The following is a 15,105-nucleotide window of genomic DNA, read 5'->3' as shown; positions in this document are numbered from 1 at the left end:
GTTTGAGTGAATCGGCGAGTGTTTGACTGAATCGGCGAGTGTTTGACTGAATCAGCGAGTGTTTGTGTGAATCGGCGAGTGTTTGACTGAATCGGCGAGTGTTTGACTGAATCGGCGAGTGTTTGAGTGAATCGGCGAGTGTTTGACTGAATCGGCGAGTGTTTGACTGAATCAGCGAGTGTTTGTGTGAATCGGCGAGTGTTTGTGTGAATCGGCGAGTGTTTGAGTGAATCGGCGAGTGTTTGAGTGAATCGGCGAGTGTTTGAGTGAATCGGCGAGTGTTTGACTGAATCGGCGAGTGTTTGACTGAATCAGCGAGTGTTTGTGTGAATCGGCGAGTGTTTGACTGAATCGGCGAGTGTTTGTGTGAATCGGCGAGTGTTTGACTGAATCGGCGAGTGTTTGTGTGAATCGGCGAGTGTTTGACTGAATCAGCGAGTGTTTGTGTGAATCGGCGAGTGTTTGTGTGAATCGGCGAGTGTTTGTGTGAATCGGCGAGTGTTTGACTGAATCAGCGAGTGTTTGTGTGAATCAGCGAGTGTTTGACTGAATCGGCGAGTGTTTGTGTGAATCGGCGAGTGTTTGACTGAATCGGCGAGTGTTTGTGTGAATCGGCGAGTGTTTGACTGAATCAGCGAGTGTTTGTGTGAATCGGCGAGTGTTTGTGTGAATCAGCGAGTGTTTGTGTGAATCGGCGAGTGTTTGTGTGAATCAGCGAGTGTTTGACTGAATCGGCGAGTGTTTGAGTGAATCGGCGAGTGTTTGAGTGAATCAGCGAGTGTTTGTGTGAATCGGCGAGTGTTTGACTGAATCGGCGAGTGTTTGTGTGAATCAGCGAGTGTTTGAGTGAATCGGCGAGTGTTTGAGTGAATCAGCGAGTGTTTGTGTGAATCGGCGAGTGTTTGACTGAATCAGCGAGTGTTTGTGTGAATCGGCGAGTGTTTGACTGAATCAGCGAGTGTTTGAGTGAATCGGCGAGTGTTTGTGTGAATCGGCGAGTGTTTGAGTGAATCGGCGAGTGTTTGTGTGAATCGGCGAGTGTTTGACTGAATCGGCGAGTGTTTGTGTGAATCGGCGAGTGTTTGTGTGAATCGGCGAGTGTTTGAGTGAATCGGCGAGTGTTTGTGTGAATCGGCGAGTGTTTGACTGAATCAGCGAGTGTTTGTGTGAATCGGCGAGTGTTTGACTGAATCGGCGAGTGTTTGAGTGAATCGGCGAGTGTTTGTGTGAATCGGCGAGTGTTTGAGTGAATCGGCGAGTGTTTGTGTGAATCGGCGAGTGTTTGAGTGAATCGGCGAGTGTTTGACTGAATCGGCGAGTGTTTGACTGAATCGGCGAGTGTTTGTGTGAATCGGCGAGTGTTTGTGTGAATCGGCGAGTGTTTGAGTGAATCGGCGAGTGTTTGACTGAATCGGCGAGTGTTTGAGTGAATCGGCGAGTGTTGGACTGAATCGGCGAGTGTTTGTGTGAATCGGCGAGTGTTTGAGTGAATCGGCGAGTGTTTGAGTGAATCGGCGAGTGTTTGTGTGAATCGGCGAGTGTTTGAGTGAATCGGCGAGTGTTTGAGTGAATCGGCGAGTGTTTGACTGAATCGGCGAGTGTTTGACTGAATCAGCGAGTGTTTGACTGAATCAGCGAGTGTTTGAGTGAATCAGCGAGTGTTTGAGTGAATCGGCGAGTGTTTGTGTGAATCGGCGAGTGTTTGTGTGAATCGGCGAGTGTTTGAGTGAATCGGCGAGTGTTTGACTGAATCGGCGAGTGTTTGAGTGAATCGGCGAGTGTTGGACTGAATCGGCGAGTGTTTGTGTGAATCGGCGAGTGTTTGACTGAATCAGCGAGTGTTTGTGTGAATCGGCGAGTGTTTGTGTGAATCAGCGAGTGTTTGACTGAATCGGCGAGTGTTTGAGTGAATCGGCGAGTGTTTGAGTGAATCGGCGAGTGTTTGACTGAATCGGCGAGTGTCTGTGTGAATCGGCGAGTGTTTGAGTGAATCGGCGAGTGTTTGAGTGAATCGGCGAGTGTTTGAGTGAATCGGCGAGTGTTTGTGTGAATCGGCGAGTGTTTGAGTGAATCGGCGAGTGTTTGAGTGAATCGGCGAGTGTTTGACTGAATCGGCGAGTGTTTGACTGAATCGGCGAGTGTTTGACTGAATCAGCGAGTGTTTGAGTGAATCAGCGAGTGTTTGAGTGAATCGGCGAGTGTTTGTGTGAATCGGCGAGTGTTTGTGTGAATCGGCGAGTGTTTGAGTGAATCGGCGAGTGTTTGACTGAATCGGCGAGTGTTTGTGTGAATCGGCGAGTGTTTGACTGAATCGGCGAGTGTTTGTGTGAATCGGCGAGTGTTTGACTGAATCAGCGAGTGTTTGAGTGAATCGGCGAGTGTTTGACTGAATCGGCGAGTGTTTGACTGAATCGGCGAGTGTTTGACTGAATCAGCGAGTGTTTGTGTGAATCAGCGAGTGTTTGACTGAATCGGCGAGTGTTTGACTGAATCAGCGAGTGTTTGAGTGAATCGGCGAGTGTTTGAGTGAATCGGCGAGTGTTTGAGTGAATCGGCGAGTGTTTGAGTGAATCGGCGAGTGTTTGAGTGAATCGGCGAGTGTTTGTGTGAATCGGCGAGTGTTTGACTGAATCGGCGAGTGTTTGAGTGAATCGGCGAGTGTTTGACTGAATCGGCGAGTGTTTGTGTGAATCGGCGAGTGTTTGACTGAATCAGCGAGTGTTTGAGTGAATCGGCGAGTGTTTGACTGAATCGGCGAGTGTTTGTGTGAATCGGCGAGTGTTTGACTGAATCGGCGAGTGTTTGTGTGAATCGGCGAGTGTTTGACTGAATCAGCGAGTGTTTGAGTGAATCGGCGAGTGTTGGACTGAATCGGCGAGTGTTTGTGTGAATCGGCGAGTGTTTGACTGAATCAGCGAGTGTTTGTGTGAATCGGCGAGTGTTTGTGTGAATCAGCGAGTGTTTGTGTGAATCGGCGAGTGTTTGACTGAATCGGCGAGTGTTTGAGTGAATCGGCGAGTGTTTGAGTGAATCGGCGAGTGTTTGACTGAATCGGCGAGTGTCTGTGTGAATCGGCGAGTGTTTGAGTGAATCGGCGAGTGTTTGAGTGAATCGGCGAGTGTTTGTGTGAATCGGCGAGTGTTTGAGTGAATCGGCGAGTGTTTGAGTGAATCGGCGAGTGTTTGACTGAATCGGCGAGTGTTTGACTGAATCAGCGAGTGTTTGACTGAATCAGCGAGTGTTTGAGTGAATCAGCGAGTGTTTGAGTGAATCGGCGAGTGTTTGTGTGAATCGGCGAGTGTTTGTGTGAATCGGCGAGTGTTTGAGTGAATCGGCGAGTGTTTGACTGAATCGGCGAGTGTTTGTGTGAATCGGCGAGTGTTTGACTGAATCGGCGAGTGTTTGTGTGAATCGGCGAGTGTTGGACTGAATCGGCGAGTGTTTGTGTGAATCGGCGAGTGTTTGACTGAATCAGCGAGTGTTTGAGTGAATCGGCGAGTGTTTGTGTGAATCGGCGAGTGTTTGACTGAATCAGCGAGTGTTTGAGTGAATCGGCGAGTGTTTGACTGAATCAGCGAGTGTTTGACTGAATCAGCGAGTGTTTGAGTGAATCGGCGAGTGTTGGACTGAATCGGCGAGTGTTTGTGTGAATCGGCGAGTGTTTGACTGAATCAGCGAGTGTTTGAGTGAATCGGCGAGTGTTTGTGTGAATCGGCGAGTGTTTGTGTGAATCGGCGAGTGTTGGACTGAATCGGCGAGTGTTTGTGTGAATCGGCGAGTGTTTGACTGAATCAGCGAGTGTTTGACTGAATCGGCGAGTGTTTGACTGAATCGGCGAGTGTTTGAGTGAATCGGCGAGTGTTTGAGTGAATCTGTGAGTGTTTGTGTGAATCGGCGAGTGTTTGACTGAATCAGCGAGTGTTTGAGTGAATCAGCGAGTGTTTGAGTGAATCGGCGAGTGTTGGACTGAATCAGCGAGTGTTTGACTGAATCAGCGAGTGTTTGACTGAATCGGCGAGTGTTTGACTGAATCGGCGAGTGTTTGAGTGAATCGGCGAGTGTTTGAGTGAATCTGTGAGTGTTTGTGTGAATCGGCGAGTGTTTGACTGAATCAGCGAGTGTTTGAGTGAATCGGCGAGTGTTTGACTGAATCGGCGAGTGTTTGACTGAATCAGCGAGTGTTTGAGTGAATCGGCGAGTGTTGGACTGAATCAGCGAGTGTTTGACTGAATCAGCGAGTGTTTGTGTGAATCGGCGAGTGTTTGAGTGAATCTGTGAGTGTTTGTGTGAATCGGCGAGTGTTTGACTGAATCAGCGAGTGTTTGACTGAATCAGCGAGTGTTTGAGTGAATCGGCGAGTGTTGGACTGAATCGGCGAGTGTTTGTGTGAATCGGCGAGTGTTTGACTGAATCAGCGAGTGTTTGTGTGAATCGGCGAGTGTTTGTGTGAATCGGCGAGTGTTTGAGTGAATCGGCGAGTGTTTGAGTGAATCGGCGAGTGTTTGAGTGAATCGGCGAGTGTTTGACTGAATCAGCGAGTGTTTGACTGAATCAGCGAGTGTTTGTGTGAATCGGCGAGTGTTTGTGTGAATCAGCGAGTGTTTGACTGAATCGGCGAGTGTTTGACTGAATCGGCGAGTGTTTGTGTGAATCAGCGAGTGTTTGACTGAATCGGCGAGTGTTTGACTGAATCGGCGAGTGTTTGACTGAATCGGCGAGTGTTTGTGTGAATCGGCGAGTGTTTGAGTGAATCAGCGAGTGTTTGACTGAATCGGCGAGTGTTTGACTGAATCGGCGAGTGTTTGTGTGAATCGGCGAGTGTTTGACTGAATCAGCGAGTGTTTGTGTGAATCGGCGAGTGTTTGACTGAATCAGCGAGTGTTTGACTGAATCGGCGAGTGTTTGAGTGAATCGGCGAGTGTTTGACTGAATCGGCGAGTGTTTGTGTGAATCGGCGAGTGTTTGACTGAATCGGCGAGTGTTTGACTGAATCGGCGAGTGTTTGAGTGAATCGGCGAGTGTTTGACTGAATCGGCGAGTGTTTGACTGAATCGGCGAGTGTTTGTGTGAATCGGCGAGTGTTTGTGTGAATCGGCGAGTGTTTGAGTGAATCGGCGAGTGTTTGAGTGAATCGGCGAGTGTTTGAGTGAATCGGCGAGTGTTTGACTGAATCGGCGAGTGTTTGACTGAATCAGCGAGTGTTTGAGTGAATCAGCGAGTGTTTGAGTGAATCGGCGAGTGTTTGTGTGAATCAGCGAGTGTTTGTGTGAATCAGCGAGTGTTTGAGTGAATCAGCGAGTGTTTGTGTGAATCGGCGAGTGTTTGACTGAATCGGCGAGTGTTTGTGTGAATCAGCGAGTGTTTGACTGAATCGGCGAGTGTTTGTGTGAATCGGCGAGTGTTTGACTGAATCGGCGAGTGTTTGTGTGAATCGGCGAGTGTTTGACTGAATCGGCGAGTGTTTGACTGAATCGGCGAGTGTTTGACTGAATCAGCGAGTGTTTGAGTGAATCGGCGAGTGTTTGTGTGAATCGGCGAGTGTTTGAGTGAATCGGCGAGTGTTTGAGTGAATCGGCGAGTGTTTGAGTGAATCGGCGAGTGTTTGACTGAATCAGCGAGTGTTTGACTGAATCAGCGAGTGTTTGAGTGAATCAGCGAGTGTTTGTGTGAATCAGCGAGTGTTTGTGTGAATCGGCGAGTGTTTGACTGAATCGGCGAGTGTTTGTGTGAATCGGCGAGTGTTTGACTGAATCGGCGAGTGTTTGTGTGAATCGGCGAGTGTTTGACTGAATCAGCGAGTGTTTGTGTGAATCGGCGAGTGTTTGTGTGAATCGGCGAGTGTTTGTGTGAATCGGCGAGTGTTTGTGTGAATCGGCGAGTGTTTGACTGAATCGGCGAGTGTTTGTGTGAATCGGCGAGTGTTTGACTGAATCGGCGAGTGTTTGTGTGAATCGGCGAGTGTTTGACTGAATCAGCGAGTGTTTGTGTGAATCGGCGAGTGTTTGTGTGAATCAGCGAGTGTTTGTGTGAATCGGCGAGTGTTTGTGTGAATCAGCGAGTGTTTGACTGAATCGGCGAGTGTTTGTGTGAATCGGCGAGTGTTTGACTGAATCGGCGAGTGTTTGTGTGAATCAGCGAGTGTTTGACTGAATCGGCGAGTGTTTGAGTGAATCGGCGAGTGTTTGAGTGAATCGGCGAGTGTTTGTGTGAATCGGCGAGTGTTTGTGTGAATCAGCGAGTGTTTGACTGAATCGGCGAGTGTTTGTGTGAATCGGCGAGTGTTTGACTGAATCGGCGAGTGTTTGTGTGAATCAGCGAGTGTTTGACTGAATCAGCGAGTGTTTGAGTGAATCAGCGAGTGTTTGTGTGAATCAGCGAGTGTTTGTGTGAATCGGCGAGTGTTTGAGTGAATCGGCGAGTGTTTGTGTGAATCGGCGAGTGTTTGACTGAATCGGCGAGTGTTTGAGTGAATCGGCGAGTGTTTGACTGAATCGGCGAGTGTTTGTGTGAATCGGCGAGTGTTTGACTGAATCGGCGAGTGTTTGTGTGAATCAGCGAGTGTTTGACTGAATCGGCGAGTGTTTGACTGAATCAGCGAGTGTTTGTGTGAATCAGCGAGTGTTTGTGTGAATCGGCGAGTGTTTGTGTGAATCAGCGAGTGTTTGACTGAATCGGCGAGTGTTTGTGTGAATCGGCGAGTGTTTGACTGAATCGGCGAGTGTTTGTGTGAATCAGCGAGTGTTTGACTGAATCAGCGAGTGTTTGAGTGAATCGGCGAGTGTTTGAGTGAATCGGCGAGTGTTTGTGTGAATCGGCGAGTGTTTGAGTGAATCGGCGAGTGTTTGAGTGAATCAGCGAGTGTTTGTGTGAATCGGCGAGTGTTTGACTGAATCAGCGAGTGTTTGTGTGAATCGGCGAGTGTTTGACTGAATCAGCGAGTGTTTGAGTGAATCGGCGAGTGTTTGTGTGAATCGGCGAGTGTTTGAGTGAATCGGCGAGTGTTTGTGTGAATCGGCGAGTGTTTGACTGAATCGGCGAGTGTTTGTGTGAATCGGCGAGTGTTTGTGTGAATCGGCGAGTGTTTGAGTGAATCAGCGAGTGTTTGTGTGAATCGGCGAGTGTTTGACTGAATCAGCGAGTGTTTGTGTGAATCGGCGAGTGTTTGACTGAATCAGCGAGTGTTTGAGTGAATCGGCGAGTGTTTGTGTGAATCGGCGAGTGTTTGAGTGAATCGGCGAGTGTTTGTGTGAATCGGCGAGTGTTTGACTGAATCGGCGAGTGTTTGTGTGAATCGGCGAGTGTTTGACTGAATCAGCGAGTGTTTGACTGAATCGGCGAGTGTTTGTGTGAATCGGCGAGTGTTTGACTGAATCGGCGAGTGTTTGACTGAATCGGCGAGTGTTTGTGTGAATCGGCGAGTGTTTGAGTGAATCAGCGAGTGTTTGTGTGAATCAGCGAGTGTTTGACTGAATCGGCGAGTGTTTGTGTGAATCGGCGAGTGTTTGACTGAATCGGCGAGTGTTTGTGTGAATCAGCGAGTGTTTGACTGAATCGGCGAGTGTTTGACTGAATCAGCGAGTGTTTGTGTGAATCAGCGAGTGTTTGTGTGAATCGGCGAGTGTTTGTGTGAATCAGCGAGTGTTTGACTGAATCGGCGAGTGTTTGTGTGAATCGGCGAGTGTTTGACTGAATCGGCGAGTGTTTGACTGAATCAGCGAGTGTTTGACTGAATCAGCGAGTGTTTGAGTGAATCGGCGAGTGTTTGAGTGAATCGGCGAGTGTTTGTGTGAATCGGCGAGTGTTTGAGTGAATCGGCGAGTGTTTGAGTGAATCGGCGAGTGTTTGTGTGAATCGGCGAGTGTTTGACTGAATCAGCGAGTGTTTGTGTGAATCGGCGAGTGTTTGACTGAATCGGCGAGTGTTTGAGTGAATCGGCGAGTGTTTGTGTGAATCGGCGAGTGTTTGAGTGAATCGGCGAGTGTTTGTGTGAATCGGCGAGTGTTTGACTGAATCGGCGAGTGTTTGTGTGAATCGGCGAGTGTTTGTGTGAATCGGCGAGTGTTTGAGTGAATCAGCGAGTGTTTGTGTGAATCGGCGAGTGTTTGACTGAATCGGCGAGTGTTTGTGTGAATCGGCGAGTGTTTGACTGAATCGGCGAGTGTTTGAGTGAATCGGCGAGTGTTTGTGTGAATCGGCGAGTGTTTGAGTGAATCGGCGAGTGTTTGTGTGAATCGGCGAGTGTTTGACTGAATCGGCGAGTGTTTGTGTGAATCGGCGAGTGTTTGACTGAATCAGCGAGTGAATCGGCGAGTGTTTGTGTGAATCGGCGAGTGTTTGACTGAATCGGCGAGTGTTTGTGTGAATCGGCGAGTGTTTGTGTGAATCGGCGAGTGTTTGAGTGAATCGGCGAGTGTTTGACTGAATCGGCGAGTGTTTGACTGAATCAGCGAGTGTTTGTGTGAATCAGCGAGTGTTTGACTGAATCGGCGAGTGTTTGACTGAATCAGCGAGTGTTTGAGTGAATCGGCGAGTGTTTGAGTGAATCGGCGAGTGTTTGACTGAATCAGCGAGTGTTTGTGTGAATCGGCGAGTGTTTGTGTGAATCGGTGAGTGTTTGACTGAATCAGCGAGTGTTTGTGTGAATCGGTGAGTGTTTGACTGAATCAGCGAGTGTTTGACTGAATCGGCGAGTGTTTGACTGAATCGGCGAGTGTTTGACTGAATCGGCGAGTGTTTGAGTGAATCGGCGAGTGTTTGTGTGAATCGGCGAGTGTTTGTGTGAATCAGCGAGTGTTTGACTGAATCGGCGAGTGTTTGTGTGAATCGGCGAGTGTTTGAGTGAATCGGCGAGTGTTTGACTGAATCGGCGAGTGTTTGACTGAATCGGCGAGTGTTTGAGTGAATCGGCGAGTGTTTGTGTGAATCGGCGAGTGTTTGTGTGAATCGGCGAGTGTTTGTGTGAATCGGCGAGTGTTTGTGTGAATCGGCGAGTGTTTGTGTGAATCGGCGAGTGTTTGACTGAATCGGCGAGTGTTTGAGTGAATCGGCGAGTGTTTGTGTGAATCGGCGAGTGTTTGAGTGAATCGGCGAGTGTTTGAGTGAATCTGTGAGTGTTTGAGTGAATCGGCGAGTGTTTGAGTGAATCGGCGAGTGTTTGAGTGAATCTGTGAGTGTTTGAGTGAATCGGCGAGTGTTTGAGTGAATCGGCGAGTGTTTGTGTGAATCGGCGAGTGTTTGAGTGAATCGGCGAGTGTTTGAGTGAATCGGCGAGTGTTTGAGTGAATCTGTGAGTGTTTGAGTGAATCGGCGAGTGTTTGAGTGAATCGGCGAGTGTTTGAGTGAATCTGTGAGTGTTTGAGTGAATCGGCGAGTGTTTGAGTGAATCGGCGAGTGTTTGAGTGAATCGGCGAGTGTTTGACTGAATCAGCGAGTGTTTGACTGAATCAGCGAGTGTTTGAGTGAATCAGCGAGTGTTTGTGTGAATCAGCGAGTGTTTGTGTGAATCGGCGAGTGTTTGACTGAATCGGCGAGTGTTTGTGTGAATCGGCGAGTGTTTGACTGAATCGGCGAGTGTTTGTGTGAATCGGCGAGTGTTTGACTGAATCAGCGAGTGTTTGTGTGAATCGGCGAGTGTTTGTGTGAATCGGCGAGTGTTTGTGTGAATCGGCGAGTGTTTGTGTGAATCGGCGAGTGTTTGACTGAATCGGCGAGTGTTTGTGTGAATCGGCGAGTGTTTGACTGAATCGGCGAGTGTTTGTGTGAATCGGCGAGTGTTTGACTGAATCAGCGAGTGTTTGTGTGAATCGGCGAGTGTTTGTGTGAATCAGCGAGTGTTTGTGTGAATCGGCGAGTGTTTGTGTGAATCAGCGAGTGTTTGACTGAATCGGCGAGTGTTTGTGTGAATCGGCGAGTGTTTGACTGAATCGGCGAGTGTTTGTGTGAATCAGCGAGTGTTTGACTGAATCGGCGAGTGTTTGAGTGAATCGGCGAGTGTTTGAGTGAATCGGCGAGTGTTTGTGTGAATCGGCGAGTGTTTGTGTGAATCAGCGAGTGTTTGACTGAATCGGCGAGTGTTTGTGTGAATCGGCGAGTGTTTGACTGAATCGGCGAGTGTTTGTGTGAATCAGCGAGTGTTTGACTGAATCAGCGAGTGTTTGAGTGAATCAGCGAGTGTTTGTGTGAATCAGCGAGTGTTTGTGTGAATCGGCGAGTGTTTGAGTGAATCGGCGAGTGTTTGTGTGAATCGGCGAGTGTTTGACTGAATCGGCGAGTGTTTGAGTGAATCGGCGAGTGTTTGACTGAATCGGCGAGTGTTTGTGTGAATCGGCGAGTGTTTGACTGAATCGGCGAGTGTTTGTGTGAATCAGCGAGTGTTTGACTGAATCGGCGAGTGTTTGACTGAATCAGCGAGTGTTTGTGTGAATCAGCGAGTGTTTGTGTGAATCGGCGAGTGTTTGTGTGAATCAGCGAGTGTTTGACTGAATCGGCGAGTGTTTGTGTGAATCGGCGAGTGTTTGACTGAATCGGCGAGTGTTTGTGTGAATCAGCGAGTGTTTGACTGAATCAGCGAGTGTTTGAGTGAATCGGCGAGTGTTTGAGTGAATCGGCGAGTGTTTGTGTGAATCGGCGAGTGTTTGAGTGAATCGGCGAGTGTTTGAGTGAATCAGCGAGTGTTTGTGTGAATCGGCGAGTGTTTGACTGAATCAGCGAGTGTTTGTGTGAATCGGCGAGTGTTTGACTGAATCAGCGAGTGTTTGAGTGAATCGGCGAGTGTTTGTGTGAATCGGCGAGTGTTTGAGTGAATCGGCGAGTGTTTGTGTGAATCGGCGAGTGTTTGACTGAATCGGCGAGTGTTTGTGTGAATCGGCGAGTGTTTGTGTGAATCGGCGAGTGTTTGAGTGAATCAGCGAGTGTTTGTGTGAATCAGCGAGTGTTTGACTGAATCAGCGAGTGTTTGAGTGAATCGGCGAGTGTTTGACTGAATCGGCGAGTGTTTGAGTGAATCGGCGAGTGTTTGTGTGAATCGGCGAGTGTTTGACTGAATCAGCGAGTGTTTGTGTGAATCGGCGAGTGTTTGACTGAATCAGCGAGTGTTTGTGTGAATCAGCGAGTGTTTGACTGAATCAGCGAGTGTTTGTGTGAATCGGCGAGTGTTTGACTGAATCGGCGAGTGTTTGAGTGAATCGGCGAGTGTTTGTGTGAATCGGCGAGTGTTTGACTGAATCAGCGAGTGTTTGTGTGAATCGGCGAGTGTTTGACTGAATCAGCGAGTGTTTGAGTGAATCGGCGAGTGTTTGTGTGAATCGGCGAGTGTTTGAGTGAATCGGCGAGTGTTTGTGTGAATCGGCGAGTGTTTGACTGAATCGGCGAGTGTTTGTGTGAATCGGCGAGTGTTTGACTGAATCAGCGAGTGTTTGACTGAATCGGCGAGTGTTTGTGTGAATCGGCGAGTGTTTGACTGAATCGGCGAGTGTTTGACTGAATCGGCGAGTGTTTGTGTGAATCGGCGAGTGTTTGAGTGAATCAGCGAGTGTTTGTGTGAATCAGCGAGTGTTTGACTGAATCGGCGAGTGTTTGTGTGAATCGGCGAGTGTTTGACTGAATCGGCGAGTGTTTGTGTGAATCAGCGAGTGTTTGACTGAATCGGCGAGTGTTTGACTGAATCAGCGAGTGTTTGTGTGAATCAGCGAGTGTTTGTGTGAATCGGCGAGTGTTTGTGTGAATCAGCGAGTGTTTGACTGAATCGGCGAGTGTTTGTGTGAATCGGCGAGTGTTTGACTGAATCGGCGAGTGTTTGACTGAATCAGCGAGTGTTTGACTGAATCAGCGAGTGTTTGAGTGAATCGGCGAGTGTTTGAGTGAATCGGCGAGTGTTTGTGTGAATCGGCGAGTGTTTGAGTGAATCGGCGAGTGTTTGAGTGAATCGGCGAGTGTTTGTGTGAATCGGCGAGTGTTTGACTGAATCAGCGAGTGTTTGTGTGAATCGGCGAGTGTTTGACTGAATCGGCGAGTGTTTGAGTGAATCGGCGAGTGTTTGTGTGAATCGGCGAGTGTTTGAGTGAATCGGCGAGTGTTTGTGTGAATCGGCGAGTGTTTGACTGAATCGGCGAGTGTTTGTGTGAATCGGCGAGTGTTTGTGTGAATCGGCGAGTGTTTGAGTGAATCAGCGAGTGTTTGTGTGAATCGGCGAGTGTTTGACTGAATCGGCGAGTGTTTGTGTGAATCGGCGAGTGTTTGACTGAATCGGCGAGTGTTTGAGTGAATCGGCGAGTGTTTGTGTGAATCGGCGAGTGTTTGAGTGAATCGGCGAGTGTTTGTGTGAATCGGCGAGTGTTTGACTGAATCGGCGAGTGTTTGTGTGAATCGGCGAGTGTTTGACTGAATCAGCGAGTGAATCGGCGAGTGTTTGTGTGAATCGGCGAGTGTTTGACTGAATCGGCGAGTGTTTGTGTGAATCGGCGAGTGTTTGTGTGAATCGGCGAGTGTTTGAGTGAATCGGCGAGTGTTTGACTGAATCGGCGAGTGTTTGACTGAATCAGCGAGTGTTTGTGTGAATCAGCGAGTGTTTGACTGAATCGGCGAGTGTTTGACTGAATCAGCGAGTGTTTGAGTGAATCGGCGAGTGTTTGAGTGAATCGGCGAGTGTTTGACTGAATCAGCGAGTGTTTGTGTGAATCGGCGAGTGTTTGTGTGAATCGGTGAGTGTTTGACTGAATCAGCGAGTGTTTGTGTGAATCGGTGAGTGTTTGACTGAATCAGCGAGTGTTTGACTGAATCGGCGAGTGTTTGACTGAATCGGCGAGTGTTTGACTGAATCGGCGAGTGTTTGAGTGAATCGGCGAGTGTTTGTGTGAATCGGCGAGTGTTTGTGTGAATCAGCGAGTGTTTGACTGAATCGGCGAGTGTTTGTGTGAATCGGCGAGTGTTTGAGTGAATCGGCGAGTGTTTGACTGAATCGGCGAGTGTTTGACTGAATCGGCGAGTGTTTGAGTGAATCGGCGAGTGTTTGTGTGAATCGGCGAGTGTTTGTGTGAATCGGCGAGTGTTTGTGTGAATCGGCGAGTGTTTGTGTGAATCGGCGAGTGTTTGACTGAATCGGCGAGTGTTTGAGTGAATCGGCGAGTGTTTGTGTGAATCGGCGAGTGTTTGAGTGAATCGGCGAGTGTTTGAGTGAATCTGTGAGTGTTTGAGTGAATCGGCGAGTGTTTGAGTGAATCGGCGAGTGTTTGAGTGAATCTGTGAGTGTTTGAGTGAATCGGCGAGTGTTTGAGTGAATCGGCGAGTGTTTGTGTGAATCGGCGAGTGTTTGAGTGAATCGGCGAGTGTTTGAGTGAATCGGCGAGTGTTTGAGTGAATCTGTGAGTGTTTGAGTGAATCGGCGAGTGTTTGAGTGAATCGGCGAGTGTTTGAGTGAATCTGTGAGTGTTTGAGTGAATCGGCGAGTGTTTGTGTGAATCGGCGAGTGTTTGTGTGAATCGGCGAGTGTTTGAGTGAATCGGCGAGTGTTTGAGTGAATCAGCGAGTGTTTGTGTGAATCAGCGAGTGTTTGTGTGAATCGGCGAGTGTTTGAGTGAATCAGCGAGTGTTTGTGTGAATCGGCGAGTGTTTGAGTGAATCAGCGAGTGTTTGTGTGAATCAGCGAGTGTTTGTGTGAATCAGCGAGTGTTTGAGTGAATCAGCGAGTGTTTGTGTGAATCGGCGAGTGTTTGTGTGAATCGGCGAGTGTTTGAGTGAATCGGTGAGTGTTTGACTGAATCAGCGAGTGTTTGAGTGAATCGGCGAGTGTTTGAGTGAATCGGTGAGTGTTTGACTGAATCAGCGAGTGTTTGAGTGAATCGGCGAGTGTTTGAGTGAATCGGCGAGTGTTTGACTGAATCGGCGAGTGTTTGAGTGAATCAGCGAGTGTTTGTGTGAATCGGCGAGTGTTTGAGTGAATCAGCGAGTGTTTGAGTGAATCAGCGAGTGTTTGAGTGAATCGGCGAGTGTTTGAGTGAATCAGCGAGTGTTTGTGTGAATCAGCGAGTGTTTGTGTGAATCAGCGAGTGTTTGAGTGAATCGGCGAGTGTTTGAGTGAATCAGCGAGTGTTTGAGTGAATCGGCGAGTGTTTGACTGAATCGGCGAGTGTTTGTGTGAATCGGCGAGTGTTTGAGTGAATCGGCGAGTGTTTGTGTGAATCAGCGAGTGTTTGTGTGAATCAGCGAGTGTTTGACTGAATCGGCGAGTGTTTGACTGAATCGGCGAGTGTTTGACTGAATCGGCGAGTGTTTGTGTGAATCGGCGAGTGTTTGTGTGAATCTGTGAGTGTTTGTGTGAATCGGCGAGTGTTTGACTGAATCGGCGAGTGTTTGACTGAATCGGCGAGTGTTTGTGTGAATCGGCGAGTGTTTGTGTGAATCAGCGAGTGTTTGTGTGAATCAGCGAGTGTTTGTGTGAATCAGCGAGTGTTTGACTGAATCGGCGAGTGTTTGACTGAATCGGCGAGTGTTTGTGTGAATCGGCGAGTGTTTGTGTGAATCAGCGAGTGTTTGTGTGAATCGGCGAGTGTTTGACTGAATCGGCGAGTGTTTGACTGAATCGGCGAGTGTTTGTGTGAATCGGCGAGTGTTTGTGTGAATCTGTGAGTGTTTGTGTGAATCAGCGAGTGTTTGACTGAATCGGCGAGTGTTTGTGTGTTTCTCTCACAGATCGCCAGTCAGGAGGCAATTCTGCGTGCGTCTAATGGATCTGCATTCAGAGAATACTGTCTGGTGTTCAACTCGTCCTGGAGCAACATCTCCGACAGCCTGAGAGCAGCGGTGAGAGAGTCAGGCCGGGAAAGATTTTGATTCCTCCTATCGATTCCTTTCAATATGACTTTAAATCATTCAAGCGTGAGAGACTCTGTTTTCTGTTCTCATGTGTATCAGTATATTGGATCCGTGCAGCTCTTAAAGTAACAGCACTAATATTCCTGTCTATAATAACACTAATATTCCTGTCTATAATAACACTAATATTCCCGCTCTATAATAACACTAATATTCCTGTCTATAATAACACTAATATTCCCGCTCTATAATAACACTAATATTCCTGTCTATAATAACACTAATATTCCCGCTCTA

The 15,105-nt window shown here is 48.4% G+C and overlaps 1 protein-coding gene across 3 annotated transcripts in view; it reads left to right on the top strand.

Moving 5' to 3' along the window:
* Positions 1-15,105, top strand: part of sppl2a (signal peptide peptidase like 2A) — a 46,369-nt gene that overhangs the window by 16,612 nt on the left and 14,652 nt on the right. For all 3 annotated transcript variants that reach the window (XM_079873683.1, XM_079873684.1, XM_079873682.1), the window contains exon 2: positions 14,686-14,796. In XM_079873683.1, the coding sequence (XP_079729809.1) occupies positions 14,686-14,796 (111 nt within the window). The remainder of the gene's footprint in view (positions 1-14,685; positions 14,797-15,105) is intronic.

The sequence above is a fragment of the Squalius cephalus genome (genome assembly GCF_949319135.1).
Source record: "Squalius cephalus genome assembly, chromosome: 6".
NCBI classification, from domain to species: Eukaryota; Metazoa; Chordata; class Actinopteri; order Cypriniformes; family Leuciscidae; genus Squalius; species Squalius cephalus.
The sequence above is the reverse complement of the archived record's forward strand: the minus strand, read 5'-3'. Positions and strand labels throughout refer to the sequence as shown.